This window comes from Ciconia boyciana, chromosome 1 (assembly GCF_034638445.1).
Source record: "Ciconia boyciana chromosome 1, ASM3463844v1, whole genome shotgun sequence".
In the NCBI taxonomy this organism is placed as follows: domain Eukaryota; kingdom Metazoa; phylum Chordata; class Aves; order Ciconiiformes; family Ciconiidae; genus Ciconia; species Ciconia boyciana.
The window spans coordinates 1,557,693-1,577,425 of NC_132934.1; the positions used below are offsets into that span (position 1 = coordinate 1,557,693).

The 19,733-nt window shown below is 64.9% G+C and overlaps 2 protein-coding genes across 4 annotated transcripts in view; one reads left to right on the forward strand and one right to left on the reverse strand.

Annotated features, from left to right (window-relative positions):
- The first annotated feature begins 295 nt into the window (after window positions 1–295).
- Window positions 296–9,318, forward strand: IRF5 (interferon regulatory factor 5). 3 transcript variants are annotated; one of them, XM_072856647.1, is made up of 9 exons: window positions 296–376; window positions 2,129–2,309; window positions 4,166–4,355; window positions 5,157–5,200; window positions 5,302–5,332; window positions 5,433–5,708; window positions 6,769–7,158; window positions 7,964–8,082; window positions 8,895–9,318. In XM_072856647.1, exons 1-9 carry the CDS (start codon window positions 369–371, stop codon window positions 9,042–9,044), a joined length of 1,389 nt encoding a protein of 462 aa, XP_072712748.1. In that variant the 5' UTR covers window positions 296–368; the 3' UTR covers window positions 9,045–9,318. The 3 variants fall into 3 exon arrangements, with proteins under 3 accessions (XP_072712748.1, XP_072712728.1, XP_072712739.1); XM_072856627.1 differs by having other exon boundaries at window positions 8,178–9,030; XM_072856638.1 differs by lacking the exon at window positions 296–376 and adding an exon at window positions 690–741 and having other exon boundaries at window positions 8,178–9,030.
- Window positions 9,319–9,499: 181 nt separating this feature from the next.
- The window catches only part of TNPO3 (transportin 3), a 42,518-nt gene continuing 32,284 nt past the window's right edge, over window positions 9,500–19,733 (reverse strand). Inside the window, exons 10-23 of the mRNA XM_072856614.1 lie at window positions 19,402–19,493; window positions 17,937–18,076; window positions 17,642–17,833; window positions 16,219–16,310; window positions 15,219–15,295; window positions 14,858–14,918; window positions 14,208–14,348; window positions 13,089–13,205; window positions 12,091–12,185; window positions 11,715–11,871; window positions 11,332–11,499; window positions 11,054–11,166; window positions 9,921–10,012; window positions 9,500–9,756 (exon numbers count right to left, since the gene is read on the reverse strand). Of these exons, the coding sequence (XP_072712715.1) occupies window positions 9,952–10,012; window positions 11,054–11,166; window positions 11,332–11,499; window positions 11,715–11,871; window positions 12,091–12,185; window positions 13,089–13,205; window positions 14,208–14,348; window positions 14,858–14,918; window positions 15,219–15,295; window positions 16,219–16,310; window positions 17,642–17,833; window positions 17,937–18,076; window positions 19,402–19,493 (1,506 nt within the window). The 3' untranslated portion in view covers window positions 9,500–9,756; window positions 9,921–9,951. The remainder of the gene's footprint in view (window positions 9,757–9,920; window positions 10,013–11,053; window positions 11,167–11,331; window positions 11,500–11,714; window positions 11,872–12,090; window positions 12,186–13,088; window positions 13,206–14,207; window positions 14,349–14,857; window positions 14,919–15,218; window positions 15,296–16,218; window positions 16,311–17,641; window positions 17,834–17,936; window positions 18,077–19,401; window positions 19,494–19,733) is intronic.

Genomic DNA, 19,733 nt, shown 5'->3' on the forward strand with positions numbered 1-19,733 from the left:
TCGTGGGGGGGGACGCGACACCCACCCGCACCCACCCCCCCCCCCGCCCCCCACCCGGGGGGGGGGGGGTCCCCGGGGGGTCCCCAAACGCGGCGGGGCCCGCCCGGCGCCGTGGGGGGTCTCGCCCCGCCCCTCGCCCCGCCCCTCGCCTCTCGCCCCGCCCCTCGCCCCGCTACATTGTTACCGCCTCCGCGTTGCCGGGCAACGGCGCCGGGGAGGGGAGGGGGTGGGGGTGGGCGGGGAGCGGCGCAGGGGCGGGGCCGAAGGGAGGGCGGGGCACGTGGATGAGCGACAGGGAGCGCGGCCAATCACAGCCCGGTGGGGAGCCCGCCCACTCTGGGCATCCCCGCGCGTCACGTGGCGTGGGTATGCAAAGGTATGTAAAGCATATGTTAATGAGGTGTCTGCCGTTGCTGCGGGGGGGCGATCACAAGGGGGCGGCACGGGGGACACCGGGGGGGACACGACACACGAGTGGGGACACGGGTGGGGGACACGGGTGGGGGGACATGAGGGGACACGGGTGGGGAACACGGGAGGGGGGACATGAGGGGACACGGGTGGGGGGACACGGGAGGGGGGGACACGGGCCCCGCCCCGGGCGGGTCGGGGCCAGGGCGGTCCCGGGGGCGGTGGCGGGGCCGGTCTCGTCCCACGCCCACGGCCCCGCCCACGCCCACGGCCCGGCCCCGCCGTGCGGAAGCGCCGGGCGGCGGCGGCGGCGGCGGCCCCGGAGCGCAGGTGAGTCCCGGTACCGGTCGCCCGGGGTCCGCCGTGGCCGTGGGGGTGGGGGTCTCGGCCGGTGGGTCCCCGTGGGATGGGTGCTCATGGGGTGGGTGCCCGTGGGGTGCGTGCCCCGTGGGGGCGGGTCCCGGTGGGATGGGTGCCCGTGGGGTGCGTGCCCCGGGGTGGGTCCCCGTGGAGGGGGTGGGTGCCGTGGGCATCCCTGAGTGGGTGGCAGCAGCCGGGGCTCTGCCGGCACCCACGGGCCCCGCAGCACCCGCCGTGACCCTGACCCCACGGCGACCGTGACCCCCCGTCCCCGTCCCCATGGGGACCGTGACCCTGACCCCACCCTGCTCTCCCCGTGGGGAGCAGGACCCTGCACCCACAGGGACCCCGCTGTCCCCACGGGGACCCCGACCCCACGGGGACCCCGCTCTCCCCATAGGGACCGTGGCCCTGGCCCCACGGGGACCCTGACGCCGTGGGCACCGTCACCCGCTGTCCCCACGGGGCGCAGGATCTGTCCCCTCTCCCCGTGCCGGCCGGGCTCGGGGGTCCCCGGCTGGGTGCAGCCCCCCCCGCCCCCGTGGGGTCCGTGCCCGTGTCCCCCGTGTCCCTCGTCCCCCCCGTGTCCCTTGTCCCCCCCCGTGTCCCCATCCCTGCTGTGACAGTTTTGTTTCCCCAAAGCAGCCGCAGCTTCTGCTTTCGGGGCGCAGGGTGACACCCCCCACCCACGCAGGGTGGCGGGGGCTCGGGGGGCCCCACCCACCCCGCCCCCGGGGACGGGCAGGGACGTTGGGGACAGGCGGGGACATCACGGGGGGGGGACCCCGGCTCTGACCCCACCCCACGGCCCCGGGGGACGTAGGGGGGGGGGACGACACACGGTTCCTGTTTCAAGGCCTGGGGGGGGGGGGAGCACCCATGGGTGCCCTGTCACAGCTGCACACACGTGTCATGAGCCGGCCAGGCCTCAGCCCTGTCTCACACGTGTCACGAGCTGGAGAGGCCTCAGCCCTGTCTCACACATGTCATGAGCCGGCCAGGTCTCAGCCTCTTCTCACACGTGTCACGAGCTGGTGAGGCCTCAGCCCCGTCTCACACGTGTCACGAGCCGGCCGGGCCTCAGCCTCTTCTCACACGTGTCACGAGCTGGCCAGGCCTCAGCCCTGTCTGTGTCACGAGCTGGCGAGGTCTCAGCCTCTTCTCACACGTGTCACGAGCTGGCCAGGCCTCAGCCCTGTCTGTGTCACGAGCTGGCGAGGTCTCAGCCTCTTCTCACACGTGTCACGAGCCGGCCAGGCCTCAGACCCTTCTCACACGTGTCACGAGCCGGCCAGGCCTCAGCCCCGCCTCGGGCTGCGGGTGCCGCGGTGCCCCCAGCCCTCCCGTCCCCCCGCAGAGCCGCCATGAACCCCCCGCCCCGCCGGGTGCGGCTGAAGCCCTGGCTGGTGGCGCAGGTCAGCAGCCGGCGCTACCCGGGCCTGCAGTGGCTGGACCCCGAGCGGCGACGCTTCGCCATCCCCTGGCGTCACGCCACCCGCCACCCCCCCGCCCCCCAGGACCACGACACCATCTTCAAGGTGACAAAGGGGACGCGGGGACGGGGGGCGGGGGGGGTGACGAGGGGGAGGGGGGCGGTGGGGATGGTGGGGTGACAAGAGGGACGTGATACGGGGGTGATGGGGGACAGGGGATGGGGTGATGGGGTGACAAGGGCGACACGGGATGGGGGTGACAGGGTGACAACGGGGACAGAGGGGGGGATGACGGGGTGACAAGGGGGACGTGATACGGGGGTGATGGGGGGACAGGGGATGGGGTGATGGGGTGACAAGGGGGACAGGGGAGATGGGGTGGCAACGGGGACACGGGATGGGGGTGACAGGGTGACGACGGGGACAGAGGGTGGGGGGATGGGGGGTGACATGGGACGGGGGTGATGGGGTGACAAGAGGGACAGGGAAGGGGGTGATGGGGGTGATGGGGGACAGGATGGGGATGATGAGGTGACAAGAGGGACATGGGATGGGGGGATGGGGGCAATGGGGTGACAAGGGAGACAGGGGTGATGGGGTGACACGGGACGAGGGCAATGGGGTGACAAGGGGGACACGGGATGGGGGTGATGGGGGGACAGGGGTGATGGGGGCGATGAGGTGACATGGGGGACACAGGATGGGGGTGACAAGGGGGACAGGGGTGATGGGCTGGCATGAGGGACACAGGATAGCGGTGATGGGGTGACACGGGTGACACGGGATGGGGTGCCAAGGGGGACACGGTATGGGGGTGATGGGGTGGGGGGGGACAAGGGACAGGGGTGATGGGGGTGATGGGCCGCCATGGGTGACATGGGATAGCGGTGATGGGGTGACACGGGTGACAGGGGACGGGGCGATGGGGTGACATGGGTGACAGGGGACAGGAGTGAGGGGGTGACACAGGTGACAGGGGACAGGGCGATGGGGTGCCAAGGGGGACGGGGCGATGGGGTGACACGGGTGACAGGGGATGGGAGTGAGGGGGTGACATGGGTGACAGGGGACGGGAGTGAGGGGGTGACACGGGTGACAGGGGACGGGGCGATGGGGTGCCAAGGGGGACGGGGCGATGGGGTGACACGGGTGACAGGGGACGGGGCGATGGGGTGACATGGGTGACAGGGGACGGGAGTGAGGGGGTGACACAGGTGACAGGGGACAGGGCGATGGGGTGCCAAGGGGGACGGGGCGATGGGGTGACACGGGTGACAGGGGACGGGAGTGAGGGGGTGACACAGGTGACAGGGGACAGGGCGATGGGGTGCCAAGGGGACGGGCGATGGGGTGACACGGGTGACAGGGGACAGGGCGATGGGGTGCCAAGGGGACGGGGCGATGGGGTGACACGGGAGACAGGGGACGGGGCGATGGGGTGCCAAGGGGGACGGGGTGATGGGGTGACACGGGTGACAGGGGACAGGGCGATGGGGTGACACGGGTGACAGGGGACGGGCGATGGGGTCCCAAGGGGGACGGGCGATGGGGTGACACGGGTGACAGGGGACGGGGCGATGGGGTGACATGGGTGACAGGGGACGGGAGTGAGGGGTGACACGGGTGACAGGGGACAGGGCGATGGGGTGCCAAGGGGGACGGGGCGATGGGGTGACACGGGTGACAGGGGACAGGGCGATGGGGTGCCAAGGGGGACGGGGCGATGGGGTGACACGGGTGACAGGGGACAGGGCGATGGGGTGCCAAGGGGACGGGGCGAGGGGGTGACACGGGTGACAGGGGACAGGGCGATGGGGTGCCAAGGGGGACGGGGCGATGGGGTGACACGGGTGACAGGGGACGGGAGTGAGGGGGTGACACGGGTGACAGGGGACGGGGCGATGGGGTGCCAGGGGGGCCCGGGGCGGGGTGCCGGGTGCCGAGCGCCCTCCGCCCCCCAGGCGTGGGCGCAGGAGACGGGGAAGTTCACGGAGGGGGTGGACGAGCCGGACCCCGCCAAGTGGAAGGCCACCCTGCGCTGCGCCCTCAACAAGAGCCGCGAGTTCCGCCTGCTCTTCGACGGCACCAAGGCCACCCCGCTCCGGCCCTACAAGGTCTACGAGGTCTGCGAGGGCCCGGCCGAGGGCGCAGGTACCGCGGGGGGCACCCACGGGTGGGTGGGTGGGGGGGGCACCCACGGGGGGACGGGGGGACGGGGGGCTTCGGGGAGGCGTTGGGGCAGCCCGTGGGGTCCCAGCACCCTGCCGGGACCTGGCGCCCCGTGAAGCCGCAGCGGTTTCGGTGCCCGGCACCCAGCGATGCCCCAGCGCCCCACAAGTCCCCCCACCCCACAAGGACCCAGCGCCCCACAAGGACCCAGCACCCCACAAGTCCCCCCACCCTATAAGGACCCAGTGCCCCACAAGTCCCCCCACCCCACAAGGACCCAGCGCCCCACAAGTCCCCCCACCCTATAGGGACCCAGTGCCCCACAAGTCCCCCCACCCCACAAGGACCCAGCGCCCCACAAGTCCCCCACCCTATAAGGACCCAGTGCCCCACAAGTCCCCCCCACCCCACAAGGACCCAGCGCCCCACAAGTCCCCCCACCCTATAAGGACCCAGCGCCCCACAAGTCCCCCCCACCCCACAAGGACCCAGCACCCCATAAGTCCCCAGCACCCTGCAATGCCCCAGCACCCCACAAGTCCCCCCACCCCACAAGGACCCAGCACCCCACGCATCCTCCACACCCATAAGGACCCAGAACCCCACAAGGACCCAGCACCCCACAAGTCCCCCCACCCCACAAGGACCCAGCACCCCACAAGTCCCCCACCCCACAAGGACCCAGCACCCCATGCAGCCCCAGCACCCACAATGCCCCAGCACCCCCACCTCCCCTGCACCCCCCGAAGCCCCAGCCCCCCCAGCCCCCTCTCTCCCTTGCAGATGGGGACGACTACGGCTGTGGCGGGGAGGAGGACGTCAGCCAGGTACCTGGGGGGAGTCAGGGTGGGGGACCCCAAACCGGGTCACCTGGGGGGGGGGTTCCCTGCGCCCCAACCCCATAACCGCCCCGCTCTCCTCCCCACAGCTCCAGAAGATGACATCTCTGAGCATCAATGGTGAGTGGGGGGTGTCGGGTGGGTGGGGGGCACCCACCCGGCGGTTTCGGGGGGCGGTTGGGGGCCACGGCCACCCTCCTGACCCCACGCTGTGCCCCAGACACCCCGCACGGGGGGGACCTGCTGCCCCCCTACCCCTGGCCCAAGGAGGACCCCCCCTTCGGCAGCGGCTGCCCCCCGGGGCCCTTCGCACCGCCCCCCCCGGCGCTGCTCCTCGGGGAGGTGGGGGGCACCCACGGGACCCCCGAGCTGCCCCCCGCCGCCCTCGCCGAGGCGGGCCCCCCCCTGGGCACCCTGGGGCCCCCGGCCGCTTGCCCGCTGGCACCCATGGAGCACGTCATCCCCAACCTGCTCATCAGCCCCCACATGCTGCCGCGTAAGGCCCGGGGCGGGGGGGCACGGGGGGGCTGTGGGGTGGGTGGGGAATGCCCGTGGAATGGGTGAACATGGGTGGGCAGGGGTGGGGGGTGCCTCGGCATGGGGAGGGGGTGGCTGTTGGATGGCTGGACCGGGTGGCCATGGGTATGGGGTGGCCATGGGTGTGGGGTGGCCATGGGTGCGGGGTGGCCATGGGGTGGCTGGACGGGGGTGGCCATGGGTATGGGGTGGCCATGGGTGTGGGGTGGCCATGGGTGCGGGGTGGCCATGGGGTGGCTGGACCGGGTGGCCATGGGTATGGGGTGGCCATGGGTGTGGGGTGGCCATGGGTGCGGGGTGGCCATGGGGTGGCTGGACGGGGTGGCCATGGGTGTTGGGTGGCTGTTGGGTGGCTGGATGGGGTGGCCATGGGTGCAGGGTGTCCATGGGGTGGCTGGACGGGGTGGCCATGGGTGTTGGGTGGCCATGGGGTGGTTGGACAGGGATGGCCATGGGTGCGGGGTGGCCATGGGGTGGCTGAACGGGGTGGCCATGGGTGTTGGGTGGCTGGATGGGGTGGCCATGGGTGCAGGGTGTCCATGGGGTGGCTGGACGGGGTGGCCATGGGTGTTGGGTGGCCATGGGGTGGTTGGACAGGGGTGGCCATGGGTGCGGGGTGGCCATGGGGTGGCTGAACGGGGTGGCCATGGGTGTTGGGTGGCTGTTGGGTGGCTGGATGGGGTGGCCATGGGTGCAGGGTGGCCATGGGTGTTGGGTGGCCATGGGGTGGTTGGACAGGGATGGCCATGGGTGCGGGGTGGCCATGGGGTGGCTGAACGGGGTGGCCATGGGTGTTGGGTGGCTGTTGGGTGGCTGGATGGGGTGGCCATGGGTGCAGGGTGGCCATGGGGTGGTTGGGCAGGGCTGGCCATGGGTGTTGGGTGGCTGGATGGGGTGGCCACGGGTATGGGGTGGCCATGGGGTGGCTGGATGGGGTGGCCATGGGTGCGGGGTGGCCGGACGGGGGTGGCCGTGGCGTGGTCCCCGGCGGGCAGCTCACGGCCGCATCCCTTCGGCAGTGACCGACCTGGAGATCAAGTTCCAGTACCGGGGCCGTCAGGTCTGCGTCCTCACCATCAGCAACCCCCACGGCTGCCGCCTCTTCCACAGCAGCCTGGAGCCCACGCAGGAGCAGGTGGAGCTCTTCGGGCCGCTGACGCTGGAGCAGGTCCGCTTCCCCGCCACCGACACCATCCCCAACGAGAAGCAGCGTTTCTACACCCACCAGCTCCTGGACGTGCTGGACCGTGGGCTCATCCTGGAGCTGCAGGGCCAGGACATCTACGCCATCCGCCTCTGCCAGTGCAAGGTCTTCTGGACAGGGCCCTGTGCCGCCCACCACGCTGGCCCCAACCCCATCGAGAGGGAGAAGAAGACCAAGCTCTTCAGCCTCGAGGGGTTCCTCAACGGTGAGAGGAGGCTGGGGTGGTTGTCCCCTGTGCCCCTTGGGGACAGCGGGTGGGATGGAGGGGTCAGCCTGGCTTGGGGGGACACCGGGTGGCCCATGGGGACCTGGTGGCATGGGGGGACCAAGCTGGGATGGGGGGACAAGCTTCCATGGGGGGACACTAGGTGGCACATGGGGACCTGGTGCCATGGGGGGACAAGCTCCCATGGGGGGACACCAGGTGGCACATGGGGACCTCGTGACATGGGGGGACTAAGCTGCCATGGGGGGACAAGCTCCCATGGGGGACACACCAGGTGGCCCATGGGGACCTGGTGCCATGGGGAGACCAAGCTGGGATGGGAGGACACACCAGGTGGCACATGGGGACCTTGTGATATGGGGGGACCAAGCTGGGATGGGGGGACAAGCTTCCACGAGGGGGACACCAGGTGGCACATGGGGACCTGGTGGCATGGGGGGACCAAGCTGCCATGGGGGGACAAGCTTCCATGAGGGGACACCAGGTGGCACATGGGGACCTTGTGATATGGGGGGACCAAGCTGCCATGGGGGGGACAAACTTCCATGGGGGACACACCAGGTGGCACATGAGGACCTGGTGGCATGGGGGGACCAAGCTGGGATGGGAGGACAAGCTTCCATGGGGGGACACCAGGTGGCACATGGGGACCCAACTGGGACGGGGAGATGAGCTGGGGTGGGGAACAGCAGCCGGCCCGCGGGGTATCAGCTGGCACGGGGGACACCAGCTGGGATGGCGGTGGGACGGCTGCTGCCCCTCACCGTGGCGTCTGGCCCCGCAGGCCTCATCCTGTTCCAGAAGGGCCAAACCACCACCCCTCCTCCCTTCGAGATCTTCTTCTGCTTCGGCGAGGAGTGGCCCGACCAGAAGCCCAAGGAGAAAAAGCTCATCACGGTGCAGGTGAGGGGACGAGGGTCCCAGGGACGGGGACGCCCCGGGCTGTCCCCGGCGGGGGTGTCCTCGTGCCGTGCCGACGCGGTGGGGGGCTCTTGCAGGTGGTGCCGGTGGCGGCGCGGCTGCTGCTGGAGATGTTCTCGGGAGAGTTGTCCTGGTCGGCCGACAGCATCCCCCTGCAGATCTCCCACCCCGACCTCAAGGACAAGATGGTGGAGCAGTTCAAGGAGCTTCACCAGCTCTGGCAGAACCAGCAGCGGCTGCCGCCGGTGCAGCCGGAGCCCGGCCCCGCCGCCGGACCCTGGGTGCTGCCGCCCGGTCCCCTGCCCCAGTGAGACGAGGGGACGCGGGGGACACGTGGGCCACCCACGACACCGCCACCGCGAAGCCCCTTGGGATGGTCCCGATCCTGGTGGAGCCGTCCCCGTCCCCGTCCCCGTCCCCCCGGAGCTGCCGCTGACGAGAACCCGCCGCGTCCCACGGGCGCTCCAGGGGAGGACGGGGCCACGCTCGCCCGTCCCAGGGTGGCTTTAATGGGGCTGGACGGGAGGAGAAGCCAGACCCGCCTCCCCGGAGCACCCACAAGTTTTGGGGGGAAACGGCACAAAAATGGGACCAAGATGGGGCCGCCCTGGACCCGCCCCCCCCCCAGGGATGGGGCACCCAGCAGCAGTGGGGCTGGCTGGGTGCCCGGGGCAGGGGCGCAGCTCAGGGCAGCCAAAAAGCAAAGCCAGACACGGCCCTGAGAGAAGAACCAGGTCGGGACTTGGGTTTTTAATTTATTTTTTCAGTTTTTTCTTGTTTTTATTGTTCTCGAGATGGCTACACACCCCCGGAGGGAACAGCATGCGCCCCAGCCGTGCCCGCGGGCCCCGCGCCGGCTCTCCCAGCCCCGTCCCTGCACTCGCTCGAGCCGTCTCCTCCCGGTACGGTCCAACTTTAAAATAAACCGAATAAAACCAAAATAAAATAATAATAATAAAAAAAAAAACAACGAACCCAAACCAACCAAAAAAAAAAACCCAAACCAAACTCAAAAAGAAGAAGAAGAAAAAAAAAAAATATATAATATATATATTTAAACAGTCCGTCCCGCCTGCGTCTTCTCCGGGAGGTCACCACCAGGCAGGACGCAGCGGGCTCGGGGAGGGCAGAGCCCCGGCGTCCCCCTCCTGCCCGGGACGGGAGAGGGGCAGACCCTGCAGCCACTGGGTTTTACCAAAACCTATTTTAAACTCCCATCTTTCCTGCAATAATTTTAATTTCTTCCATTTCTTCCATTAATTTCTTTAATTTCTTCCATTTCACGGAAAGTTTTCTACTTCACACTCTTGTTTTGCTGCCGGGCAAATCTGTTTTCCTCCGGTGTCTGGCGGTGGTTTGGTTTTGCGTTGGTTTTTTTTGTTTGTTTGTTTCGGGTTTTGGTTTGTTTTTTTTTTTCTTCTTTTTCCCCCGTTGGTTTGTTTTCGTGTTTCGGTAGCCGATATTCGGGAAGCGAATCCGCCGGGAAAGCGGGATCCTCGAGCCGTCCTCCTGCGCGTGCAGGCGGCGCCGGCCCCGGCTCTCCTGGCTGGTGGGACGCGCTGGAGCGAGTGAAAGCCCTCGGCCACCATGAACTTTGCTGATTGTGGGACACATTCTTGGTTTTCTTCGTTTCCTGTCTTCTAATTAAAGACATTCCTGGGAGAGGGGGGGAGAGAGGGGTCAGTCCTCCTTCCCACCTGCCTCTCCCGGGCCGGCACGGCCACGGCGTCGCAGCCCCACGGCCCGTGGTCCCGCCAAAGCTGCCGCGGAGCAGGGTCACGGGCCCTGCGGCCACCGGTGGTCCCGGCGCTGGCTCTTACCTGGGAGACAGGCGCCGTGCCGGAGCAGGAGCTATCGGAACAAGCGGGTGAAGTCCCTCAGAGCCCAGCAGACTTGTTTACATTCCTCAGCGCTGCAAGACAAGGGGTGACATGAGGGGGTGACATGAGGGGGTGACATGAGGGGGTGACATGAGGGGGTGACATGAGGGGGTGACATGAGGGGGTGACATGAGGGGGTGACATGAGGGGGTGACATGAGGGGGACGTTTGGGAAGCAGGGGGAAGGTGTCCTCCGCCCACCTCCCATGGCGGTGGGGACCGGGAGCCGGGAACACGGCAGCTCGGCTCCGAGATGTTGGGGGAGATGCAGGGGCAACCATCGGGGCAAAACGGGCTCGGCAGCCCACGGGACCGGCTGCGGGACGGTCCCCGGAGGGGACCCGTGTGCCACGACGGCGGTGGCTGGATGAAAGGAGCCAGCCACGCCTGGGGACGAGCCCAGCAGGAGCCTCGGGCTCCAGGATTTTTCCTGGGCTGGCTGCTCGCCGAGACCGAGGGCAAGGGAGCGTTTGGGGGTTGAGCGGCCGATGTCCCCCAGCCAGCCGGGGACCCTGCTCACGGGGAGGACAGCGGGCAGCGGCTCGCAGCCGGCTGCCCGGGCCGATCCCGCTCTCGCTCGGGAGCGGACGCGGCCCGCGGCGGCAGGCCCGGGCAGGACCCGGCCGTCGGAGCGGCGCGGCCGGGAGCCGGTGACTCAGAGGGCCGAGGAGATGGAGGGCGGGCGGGTGGCCGGGTGGCTTGCGAAAGCTGCCTGCGCCCCGGCGGGGAGGGACGCCGGCTCGGCAGGGCTCAGGCAAGAGCAGAAAAACCTGTTCAGTGACGGAAAAGGCAACGCGTGCCCTCCAAAGCAAGGCTTTCCGCAGCCCGTGTTGTACCGGGAACACCCCGGATGAGACATCCGAGCGGATGCACGGGCAGGGGCTGGGGGTGACGTCCCACCAGCACGCTCAGCTCTTGCGGAGACGCTTTGGGGCTGCCGGAGGACAACCCGTGGCAAGCAGGAGGTAGGACTGAGCCTTGTAGGACACCAGGGTGCAAAGAGATGCCGGCGCTGCGGCCGTGTGCCGCCCGGCATCGCACCCTGCCCCGCTCCGGCACACCGGCACGCTCACCTTGTGACCTGCTTGTGGAAGTCCGTCAGCTGTTTGTGTGTGACTTGGATGGCTCCTCCCGTCGTTTCCTTTGGTAAACCCTTCAGCGAGTTCTCCAGCCAGCGACAAAACGTCTGCAAGGAAGCAAGAGAAGGGGAGAAACTCAGGACGCGGAGCCAAACCCAGCTCCCGGGTCCTGGCTTTGGGATTTGGCTCTGCCCACGCGCACGCCGGGACGGCTCAGGGCTGAAGCCCGGACCCCCCCTGCGCCCTTTCGGGGGACGTCCCGTCCCTCTCACCGGCCGGTCGATCTGCATGATCTCCCAGAGCACCTCGGCGACGTCGGGCAGGGTGTACGGCGGCAGGCAGAAGCAGCACGTATGCAGCAGCTGGTTGACGAGCTGCTGGCCCAGTTGGTTCATCACCTGGCTGATGAGCTCCTTCCGCACTTCGAAGTCCTCCTCGTGCTGCGGGAGGAAGAAGAAGGGGGGGGGGTGAGCAGTGCCTGGGGACGGGGACACGCTGCTCCTCGCTCTGGGAGCAACTCCCAGCCGCGGAGTAACCGCAGCCGGCTTGGCTACGGCAGGAGGACAGCCCTTGCAGGGGACGGCGGTGACAAACGCCGATGCGGATGGCATCCCCGGCTCCGCGGAGGAAGACCCCCCCCAACCGGGTCACTCACGTCGTTGGCCACCCCGGTGTGGATGAGATCACGCAGGAACTTCATGACGCTGCAGTTGGCGTCCCGGTGATCCAGGGTGGTGGCGGCGATGGCCCACTGCAGGATGGGGATCATCACCTGGCTGCGTAGCAAGGTGACGGGGCTGCGCTGGATAAACCTGGCCCGGCAGAGGACAGACGGACGTTACTGGCGCTTGCCTGCCTTCCCCGCACCCTGCCTATCCCCCGTGCGTCGATGGGAAGGCGGGACTCTGCCTCCTCCCGCTCGCCCACGGAGACGGGAGCGCTCCCACGGGTGCGCGGGGACCCCTCCACAAGGAGAGAGGGGTCGGGGTGTCCTCGCGCGGCAGGAGAAGGCGGCAGGAGAGCGTGGGTACCTGGCTGCTAGTCGGAAGAGGTCGTCCACGGTGTCGGGGTGGTTCTGAAGGCCGTTGGGCTGCTCTAGGAGTTGGAAGGTGGGTATGCATAGCGCCTAGGAGAAGGGTCGTGGCATCCGTTAGCTAGGATTACATCGCAAACCGCCCTTCTCTCTGCAGGGAGACTTCCAGCACGGGCCACACCAGAGCGGATCAGACCCTGGCTTCTCCTCCTGACGGCCACCGTCGCAGCCGAAAGGGCAGGTTTGGATCTCTCCTGCCCCGAGGCAGCAATGCCTTCCTCAACGATCGGCTCCTCCAGCAAGAAGCCGCTCACCAGTTCTGCTTCAACCAAAAACTTCTCCTCCTTGGTTTTGTTCACCCAGCTTAACGTGAGAGCAGAGAGGTGCTGGGACCAGCCTAGGTTTGCGTGGAAACTGCTCTGCTTCACGCAAACCCTCCTGGCACCCAAGGCACAGCCTTCCCCGCGAGCGCAGAGGGGTAGTTACCGCGCTGGCACGTGGAAATAAGAGCAGCAACGGAGCTGGGGAAGGGTCTGGAGCACAAGGCTGATGGGGAGCGGCTGAGGGACCTGGGGTTGTTCAGCCTGGAGAAAAGGAGGCTGAGGGGAGACCTCATCGCTCTCTACAGCTGCCTGAAAGGAGGGTGTAGAGAGGTGGGGGTCGGTCTCTTCTCCCAAGTAACAAGTGATAGGACGAGAGGAAATGGCCTCAAGTTGCGCCAGGGGAGGTTTAGACTGGATATTAGGAAAAATGTCTTCACTGAAAGGGTTGTCCAGCACTGGACCAGGCTGCCCAGGGAAGTGGTGGAGTCCCCATCCCTGGAGGTATTTAAAAGCCGTGTAGATGCGGCGCTTAGGGACATGGTGTAGTGGTGGATGTCGCAGTGTTAGATTAACGGTTGGACTCGATGATCTTAAAGGTCTTTTCCAACCTAAATGACTCTGTGACCGTGATTCAGATAGAGGGGAACCAAACCCCTCGGCTCTCAGCACCCACCTGCAGCATGTCGAGCAGTCCCTGCCGGCAGCCCTCCTCCATGCCGTACTCGTCCACCAGGATGCTGCCCAGGTAGAGGAAACAGGAGTGCTGGTGCGCCCGGTACACGTTCACCATCTGCGGGGAGACACGCGCTGCTTGGCACCAAAAACGTCGCCTGCCCACCCGCCAACACCGCAGGCGGTGGCGGGTCCGGCACAGAAACCGCCGCGGCCGTTTCCGTCAGAGGAGTCCCTGCACGCCGCTCGCTGGGGGCATCCATCGGCTGTAGGATCTGGCTGGGAACCTGGCAGCTCCCCTGCCACAGCCGGGGATTTCCTCGGCCAGCCCCACGCTTCCCAAAGGGCTGGACCCACCGCAGAGACCCCAAAACCAGCTGTGCCCCACAGGCACGGCCCTCCTGGCTTCCTGACGGCGAGGGGCTGTAGCCCCCAGCTCCGATCCACAAGCGAGCCACGGAGGGGTGAAGCCGAACGCTCGTTACCTCCCACCAGCCCGGCCAGGGACGCTGCCCGCTGGATCTGCCTGTCAGTGCCACCTTCTCTCCGAGAAAGGGCTGCTCTCGTACGCCGAGACGATGTCGCAGCCTGCTAGACCTTTCCCCAGCCCCACGGCGGGCGGGGGACAGCCTGAAGTACTTGCTTAGGCCTGATCTTGCACTTTGGAGCATCTCCGTGCTGCGGCTCCCAGAGCCAACGCAGCTTCCCCTCGCCTTTGATCCTTCCTTAGCCCAGTGGAAGCCCCGAGCAGAGCAGGGGACACCTACCATCAGGAGTTACCTCTTCAAGGAGTCGCAGGATGCAGAGTTTCACTCATACTTTTCAAATTACAGCTACAACTGCAGGGCTCCCACAACCCACAGAGCATCAGTCAGGCAGAGCTTCGCTCTTCCCTGCAGTTCAAAGGCTCTCTCTACTCCCCAAGGGTTTTTACGTAGGAATTCCCGAGACTGCCGGCATTCACCGCAGCGCTTTCCAGCGCCGGTTGCTGCCTGGCAGCTGCCCACGAGACGCGCCTGCCCGCCGACGCGAGCCGAGCGAGCGTTTTCCGACGACGGCTCCGAGCCCGGGATCGCACGAAGGCGTCGAGAGCGGGGTTTCTCGGCGGCAGCCTCCGTACCTGGGTGACGAGCGGCTGCAGCAGGGCGGCAGAGCCTTTGCCCACGCAGCGGACGGCGAAGCGCAGGCACCGGCAGCACCGCTCCACGATGCGGTTATCGGCACTGTGTTTGTTCAGGGTCTCCGACAGCACGGGCCAGATCTGAGCGTAGACAGAGAGAGGGGTTAAAGCTGAACCCGGGACACGGCGTATCCCACCGCAACACCACCCTCCGATCCGAAAAACACCCAAATCCCTGTACTGTCAGGCAGATGCCACTCGGGTCCCAAAAACAAAGAGGCACCCACGCTACGGGATGCGTAAATTAGCTTTACATAGGAGTGAAGAGCTCAGAGTGGCTTAACAGCTCCGCTGCAGCGCTGCAAACATTACAAGGGCAGGGAAATTAAAGCGCCCGGGACATTTCCAGAGCCAGGTCCTCTTCCAGGGGTTTGAAGACCCAAATCCCCCCCCGTCACCGATCCCTGCTTCCAGGAGGGAAGGTGTTCCACCAGCAGCTCCTCTCCCCCACGCCGCGCAGCCCCAGGCAGAGCTGCCGTCGGACACGCGGATCTGCCCGGCAGCCCGGGGATTGCAACAGAACCGCCCGCCCGGTACGACACCCCCGTCAATCTCCCCGCAGCAATTCCTTCCCCGAATCCAGCACGTACTTCCTGAATGACTTTTTGGCACGGATGGATCTGTCCATTTTCTACAATGGGGTTGGTGTGTCTGTGAAAAGCAGCAAAGGGTTAACGGTATTTTTTCTAAACAGTCGGGGTTTGTGTTTAAAGCCAAGAAAATGGGTCGGAGCCTCAAGGACCCGCTGAGGCTGCGGGAAGGGGACCAGAAACGGGCTTAGAGGGGCTGGGGAGCCTCGAACGCGGTGAAGAAGCAGCTTCCAGCCTGTTCCTCTTGGGGCCAGGGGAAAACGAGCCGTCGCTAATTTGGTTTTAAGTCTCTGGGTGAGCAGCTTTGACTCACGCGCTCACGAAACCCCTGTGCGGGCTGTCCCAGCCCCTCCTTCCTCACCTAAATATGACAGCGAGTCGATCCAGGGGCACAGTAGGGTCTGAGGAGAGGCCGTTGCTTGGCTCCTGAGAGAGCAGCTGGAAAACAAGGGAGAACGATGGGATTTCAGGACCGCAGGCAGCCCTGTTCCCAGTGAAGACTGAATAAACACGGCCTGGCCACCGGACCCCACCCAGCAGCTCTTTCACATCCCCTTCGGGCCAAAGCAGAGCAGATCATCTCCCCAAACCTTGCCCAGGACCTGAGCAGCTCCTAACCTCAGCCACACGCGCGTAGGTTAGTCTCAAAGCTGAGCGTGGCTTCTCTTTTTGTCTCCTCCGCATTCAGAGCCTACTCAAAGGGGTCTCTGAAGGAGAAGGGAGCAGGGTCAGAGGCGGAAGAGGAGCCTGCCACGGGGCGAGAGCTGCGAGGAGCGGGCAGCGTTGGCAGGAGGAGCTCTCAAGAACCGCTCTTGCGCAGCTACAGGTCACCCTGAAGAGACAGAGGACGTGCACGTCCCTTTCTTAAGCCTTCCCTCCCTCTTCCTGCCATCCTCTGAGATTTCTACCCTCCGTTATCCTGGATAGGTCATTAGGGCCACCACGTTTTTGGGACAGCCAGAACATGACCTTTTTGGGGCCACATGTCCCACAGGGAAGTCGAGTTCCATGTTCTCCATCCCGGAGATGCGGGGTGAAAGCTGCCTGCTGCATCTGAGGTGGGTTCAGGAAAGCTCTTGGGCTCCCGGCACATAAACAGATTTCTAGGGACCATTTTTTTCCCATTTAACCCATTACACACTCTACCAGCTAGGTATTTCTCAGCCAGGAGGGACTTAGGGACAAGGACGTCACGGTCCTGGGCTCCTCATGGACCTCTGGCTTTGAGGACACACAATTGCCACAGCAGATCAAGCCAGCGGGTAAAGATGGAACCACGGCAGCTTGATGGCTTCCGATCCGTCCCATCCAAACCAGTGACAGAGGAGGAGCACGTTAACGCAGCCCCGACCGGGACATACCTTCTTCAGCGCCATCACTTGTACGGCACAGAGTTCACTGAGGCATTCTGCTATCTTCTCCAAGGGGAGCCTGGCGAGGACCAAGGCTGTCCCTGAAAGGCAAGAGGAGACAGGCTCAGGAGCAGGAATGCAGCGTAGGAGTGCCGTCGGTGAAAGGCAACACGAGCGAGGTTCCCAAACAGGCCCTGCCTGCAGCTTGCCACCAGCCCTGCCCGTGTGCGGGCAGGGAGAGGGCACGGCTCCGGGGCAAAGGCAGGGACTGCTTCCCAAGACCGGGAGATGGTTCCCTGCGGCTTGAACCTGACTCTTTGGTTAAACCAGACACCGAAATACTTTCTGCGGGGCGGGAAGGAGGAAGGAATGCCGGCATGTGGGAGTACAGGGATGATCCGATGGCAGAGGGACATCACGAGCACATCTGGGCATCCCAGCGTGTGCCCGCAGCGTCCTTGCCCCTGCCCAGCAGCATCACGAGGTCGGAGGAAGCTTCTTTCGACCCGTAACTAAGGCATTTCAGGGCTGCCACAAAAATGAAATAAGACGACGAACCCACCGCCACATCACAGCATCCCACTCAAAGGCAGGAGCAGCACAAACACCCCACGTCGGAGGTGCTGGCAGACCACAGGGCTGGGGCTGAGGACAACACCGGGAGGAAAAAATTCTCCCCGGCTCACGTATTCGTTGCGTTGTTTTAAAGAAGGAGGAGAAAATATTTTGTGGCAGGGAGAGGAGCAGCTCAGAAGCGCGGCTAATGCTCCTTTATCGATACGTGAGCGCAAACAAGTGAAAAGACGTGAGTTTTGCCTCTTTAGGCGCACACCCCGACTACACAGCCGCAATAAGGCTCCCTTTGCACAAGTTCCAGAGCTGCTCCATTTTTAAAGGTTTCAGAAGCACTCGAATCCGTCGGCAATCTCTGAGGCCCCGACACGAGTCCTGCACCTCCCCGAAACCAGCCGAGGTTGAAGAGGCTCACGATGCCCAAGAGCCAAAGGCCTGGCAAGAAGCGAATGCTCTGACTGCAGGCTGGAGTTGAAAAACTAGATTCTTGTGCCCAAACTGTCTCTAAAATGACAAATACTTGCCGGTTTCCGCCCCGCGCGTACAGCGGCCAATTTTCAGGTGCTCAGATATAGCAGAAACCTGTTGCTAACATGGCTGTGGGCATTTCAAATGTTTTCTTCCCACATTTCAAGTTCTAAGCAGGGACGGAGATAGCTTATAAACCCAGAAAGGATCTCTATCTACCTCCTGCCCCAAGCGAGCTCTTGAGAAGACTCTAAGTGCGGCCACACGGAATGCGTCAGGGCAAACCGCGACGCTCTCGTCTAAGAAAAAAACCATGTGAAAATGGGGTTGCGGCATCCGTGGTGAGTGACCCCCCCCAAAAAAAAACCACCGACAGCTTTTCCATACGCACCCTTCAGGAGCCCCACAGCGGCCTCTGGAGAGAGCGTGAAGGAGTCGAGGGAACGGGCTATCTCCAGCAGCCCGTTAAAGTGCTGAGCCATGTGGTCCCGGCATACCGAGCAGATATTGTGGATGGCCTTGGCCGCCGCCGAGGCCAGCCGCCTGTCGCACAGACCTTTCATCAAATAACCCAGCACGGGATCTGCGGAGGAGAAAGCCGGGGTGAAGAGGGGGTCCTGGGGACCAGGCTCGCCGCAGGGCAGAGCGGTGGCGTGTCCCACGCCGGCGTGGCAGGAGGGACTCACCCAGGAACTGCGGGTTTCTGTCCACCACCTCGCTCATCTCTCCCACCAGCTCGATGCTGGTGTAGCGGACGGCGGTGTGCACCGTCTCGGGGAGGCGAACCACCCCCTCCAGCACCTCCACCAGGGTCGGGTTGTTCTCCCTGCGGGGAAAAGGCAACCAGCTCAGCCCCAAGGCGGCTCCCGGACCATTTCCACAGAGTAGCTGGTTTTATTGACTCCCCGATCGACTCCCACGTCACTCGGAATCAGCCTGCGGCCGTGGTGTGCTGGATATCCGAGATGTGGGCTAGTGGGAGGCTCAGGGCTGTGGGAGCTGGGATCCAGATGCACAGCAGCCTCCAGCTTTACCAAACAGAGCAGAAGAAACTAAACACCTCCAGTAAGAGCGCTCGTGGCACCAGTACAAAGCTAATTAATCCTCCGGGGACCGCAGAAAGCCGGAGGAGCCTGTTCCCAGCGTGGGAGGGTGCTGCCGGGAGAGAGCCAGGCTCCCTGCAGCCCACATCAGTGGCGGGGCTCCGGCTCGCTTGCCCGGCACCGTCTGCCCTCTCACGGCAAGAGCGGAGCCAAGCTCGGTAGAGCCATGGGGCGAGCGAGAACCTCGTGGGACACGCTGGCGGGGAACGGACTCCCCTGCGCTCCACCAGTGCAAGGCCACGAGAGGCTGGTGCTCTCGGAAACAAAGCAGAAATAAAAAGAGAAGATAAAACCCAGCAAGAGCAGCCTTGACACAGACAAAGGGAGCCAGCGAGCGTACAGCGAACGCGGTGACTCCCCCAGGCTCCCGGGGAAGGGAGGCACGGTGCTGCCAGCCCGGCGAAGGCCAGCCGGGCTGTCCCACTGCATGAGCGCGGCCGTCAGCACGCAGAAGGACTCACCGCCCCGGACGTTAGCTCGATGCTTCCAGTACAACTAACAGGGGAAGAAAGGCTCTTGCAGAAAGTGATTTCACCTTCCCTAAAGATATCTGGGACACCTCACTACCTGGAGGTGGCTGTCCCCGCTCTGGATGCAGAAGGATGCCAAACAACCAGCCTAGGCAAAAATCCTTTGCTTTCAAGAGATAAGCTAAAGGGAAACAAAACCTTATCCTGTTTTACCAGGGCTGAACTCAAGTGTCTGGCGTTAAAGTCCCCAGGCAGGCAGAGAGGAGACCTGAGAAGGTCCAACTGCTTCACGCAGCCCCAGCTCCCTCCTGGACCCATAATTCCTGCCCAGAAAGCAGAGACCTCAATCCTCGGGCTACAGAACTGCTCCGTCGGCACGGGGTACTGCACTGCTGCAGTACAGACCACGCGCGCAGAGGACTACCTGAAATAAAGCGTGGTTTTTAAATGTTTCCGCCCGGTAAAGCATGTTCCGAGGAGCATCCTTGGGGTATTCGTGGTGTCTCTGCAAAACTCACTCGGAGGCAACTCCTGACCCCACAGCCCTTACGGACACGAGCAGGATGGTCAACACTCACTGGTCAACACTCTTAGCTATGGAGGCCATGATGAAGAGGACAGCTTCCGTCACCTCCCAGGGTGGATTCCCGTCCTTCAAAGTTGCATAAAGCTGCAAGAAAGAGAACTGGTTACAAAAGAAGCTACGAACACAGCTGGTGGGCATGCGGTCATGAATCCCACCCTGCGAGATCGCCACCCGCTCCTCACCTCCTCCAACACCTGAAATACCAGACTCCAGGCGTGGACCTGCAGAAATCCCCGTGTTCCACAGATCGCCCTGCTGCTCTGGGACCAGAGTACCGTTCCCCAGCTAGTACCCCGCAGCGTGAGACCTCCTGCTTCTCCCAGA

What these genes read in the sequence shown, in the direction of transcription:
- IRF5 (XM_072856627.1), top strand. An exon ending in ACCACGACACCATCTTCAAG is followed by an intron (nt 2,310 to 4,165) that starts GTGACAAAGGGG and finishes TCCGCCCCCCAG; the next exon opens with GCGTGGGCGCAGGAGACGGG. An exon ending in CAGCCCCCACATGCTGCCGC is followed by an intron (nt 5,709 to 6,768) that starts GTAAGGCCCGGG and finishes TCCCTTCGGCAG; the next exon opens with TGACCGACCTGGAGATCAAG.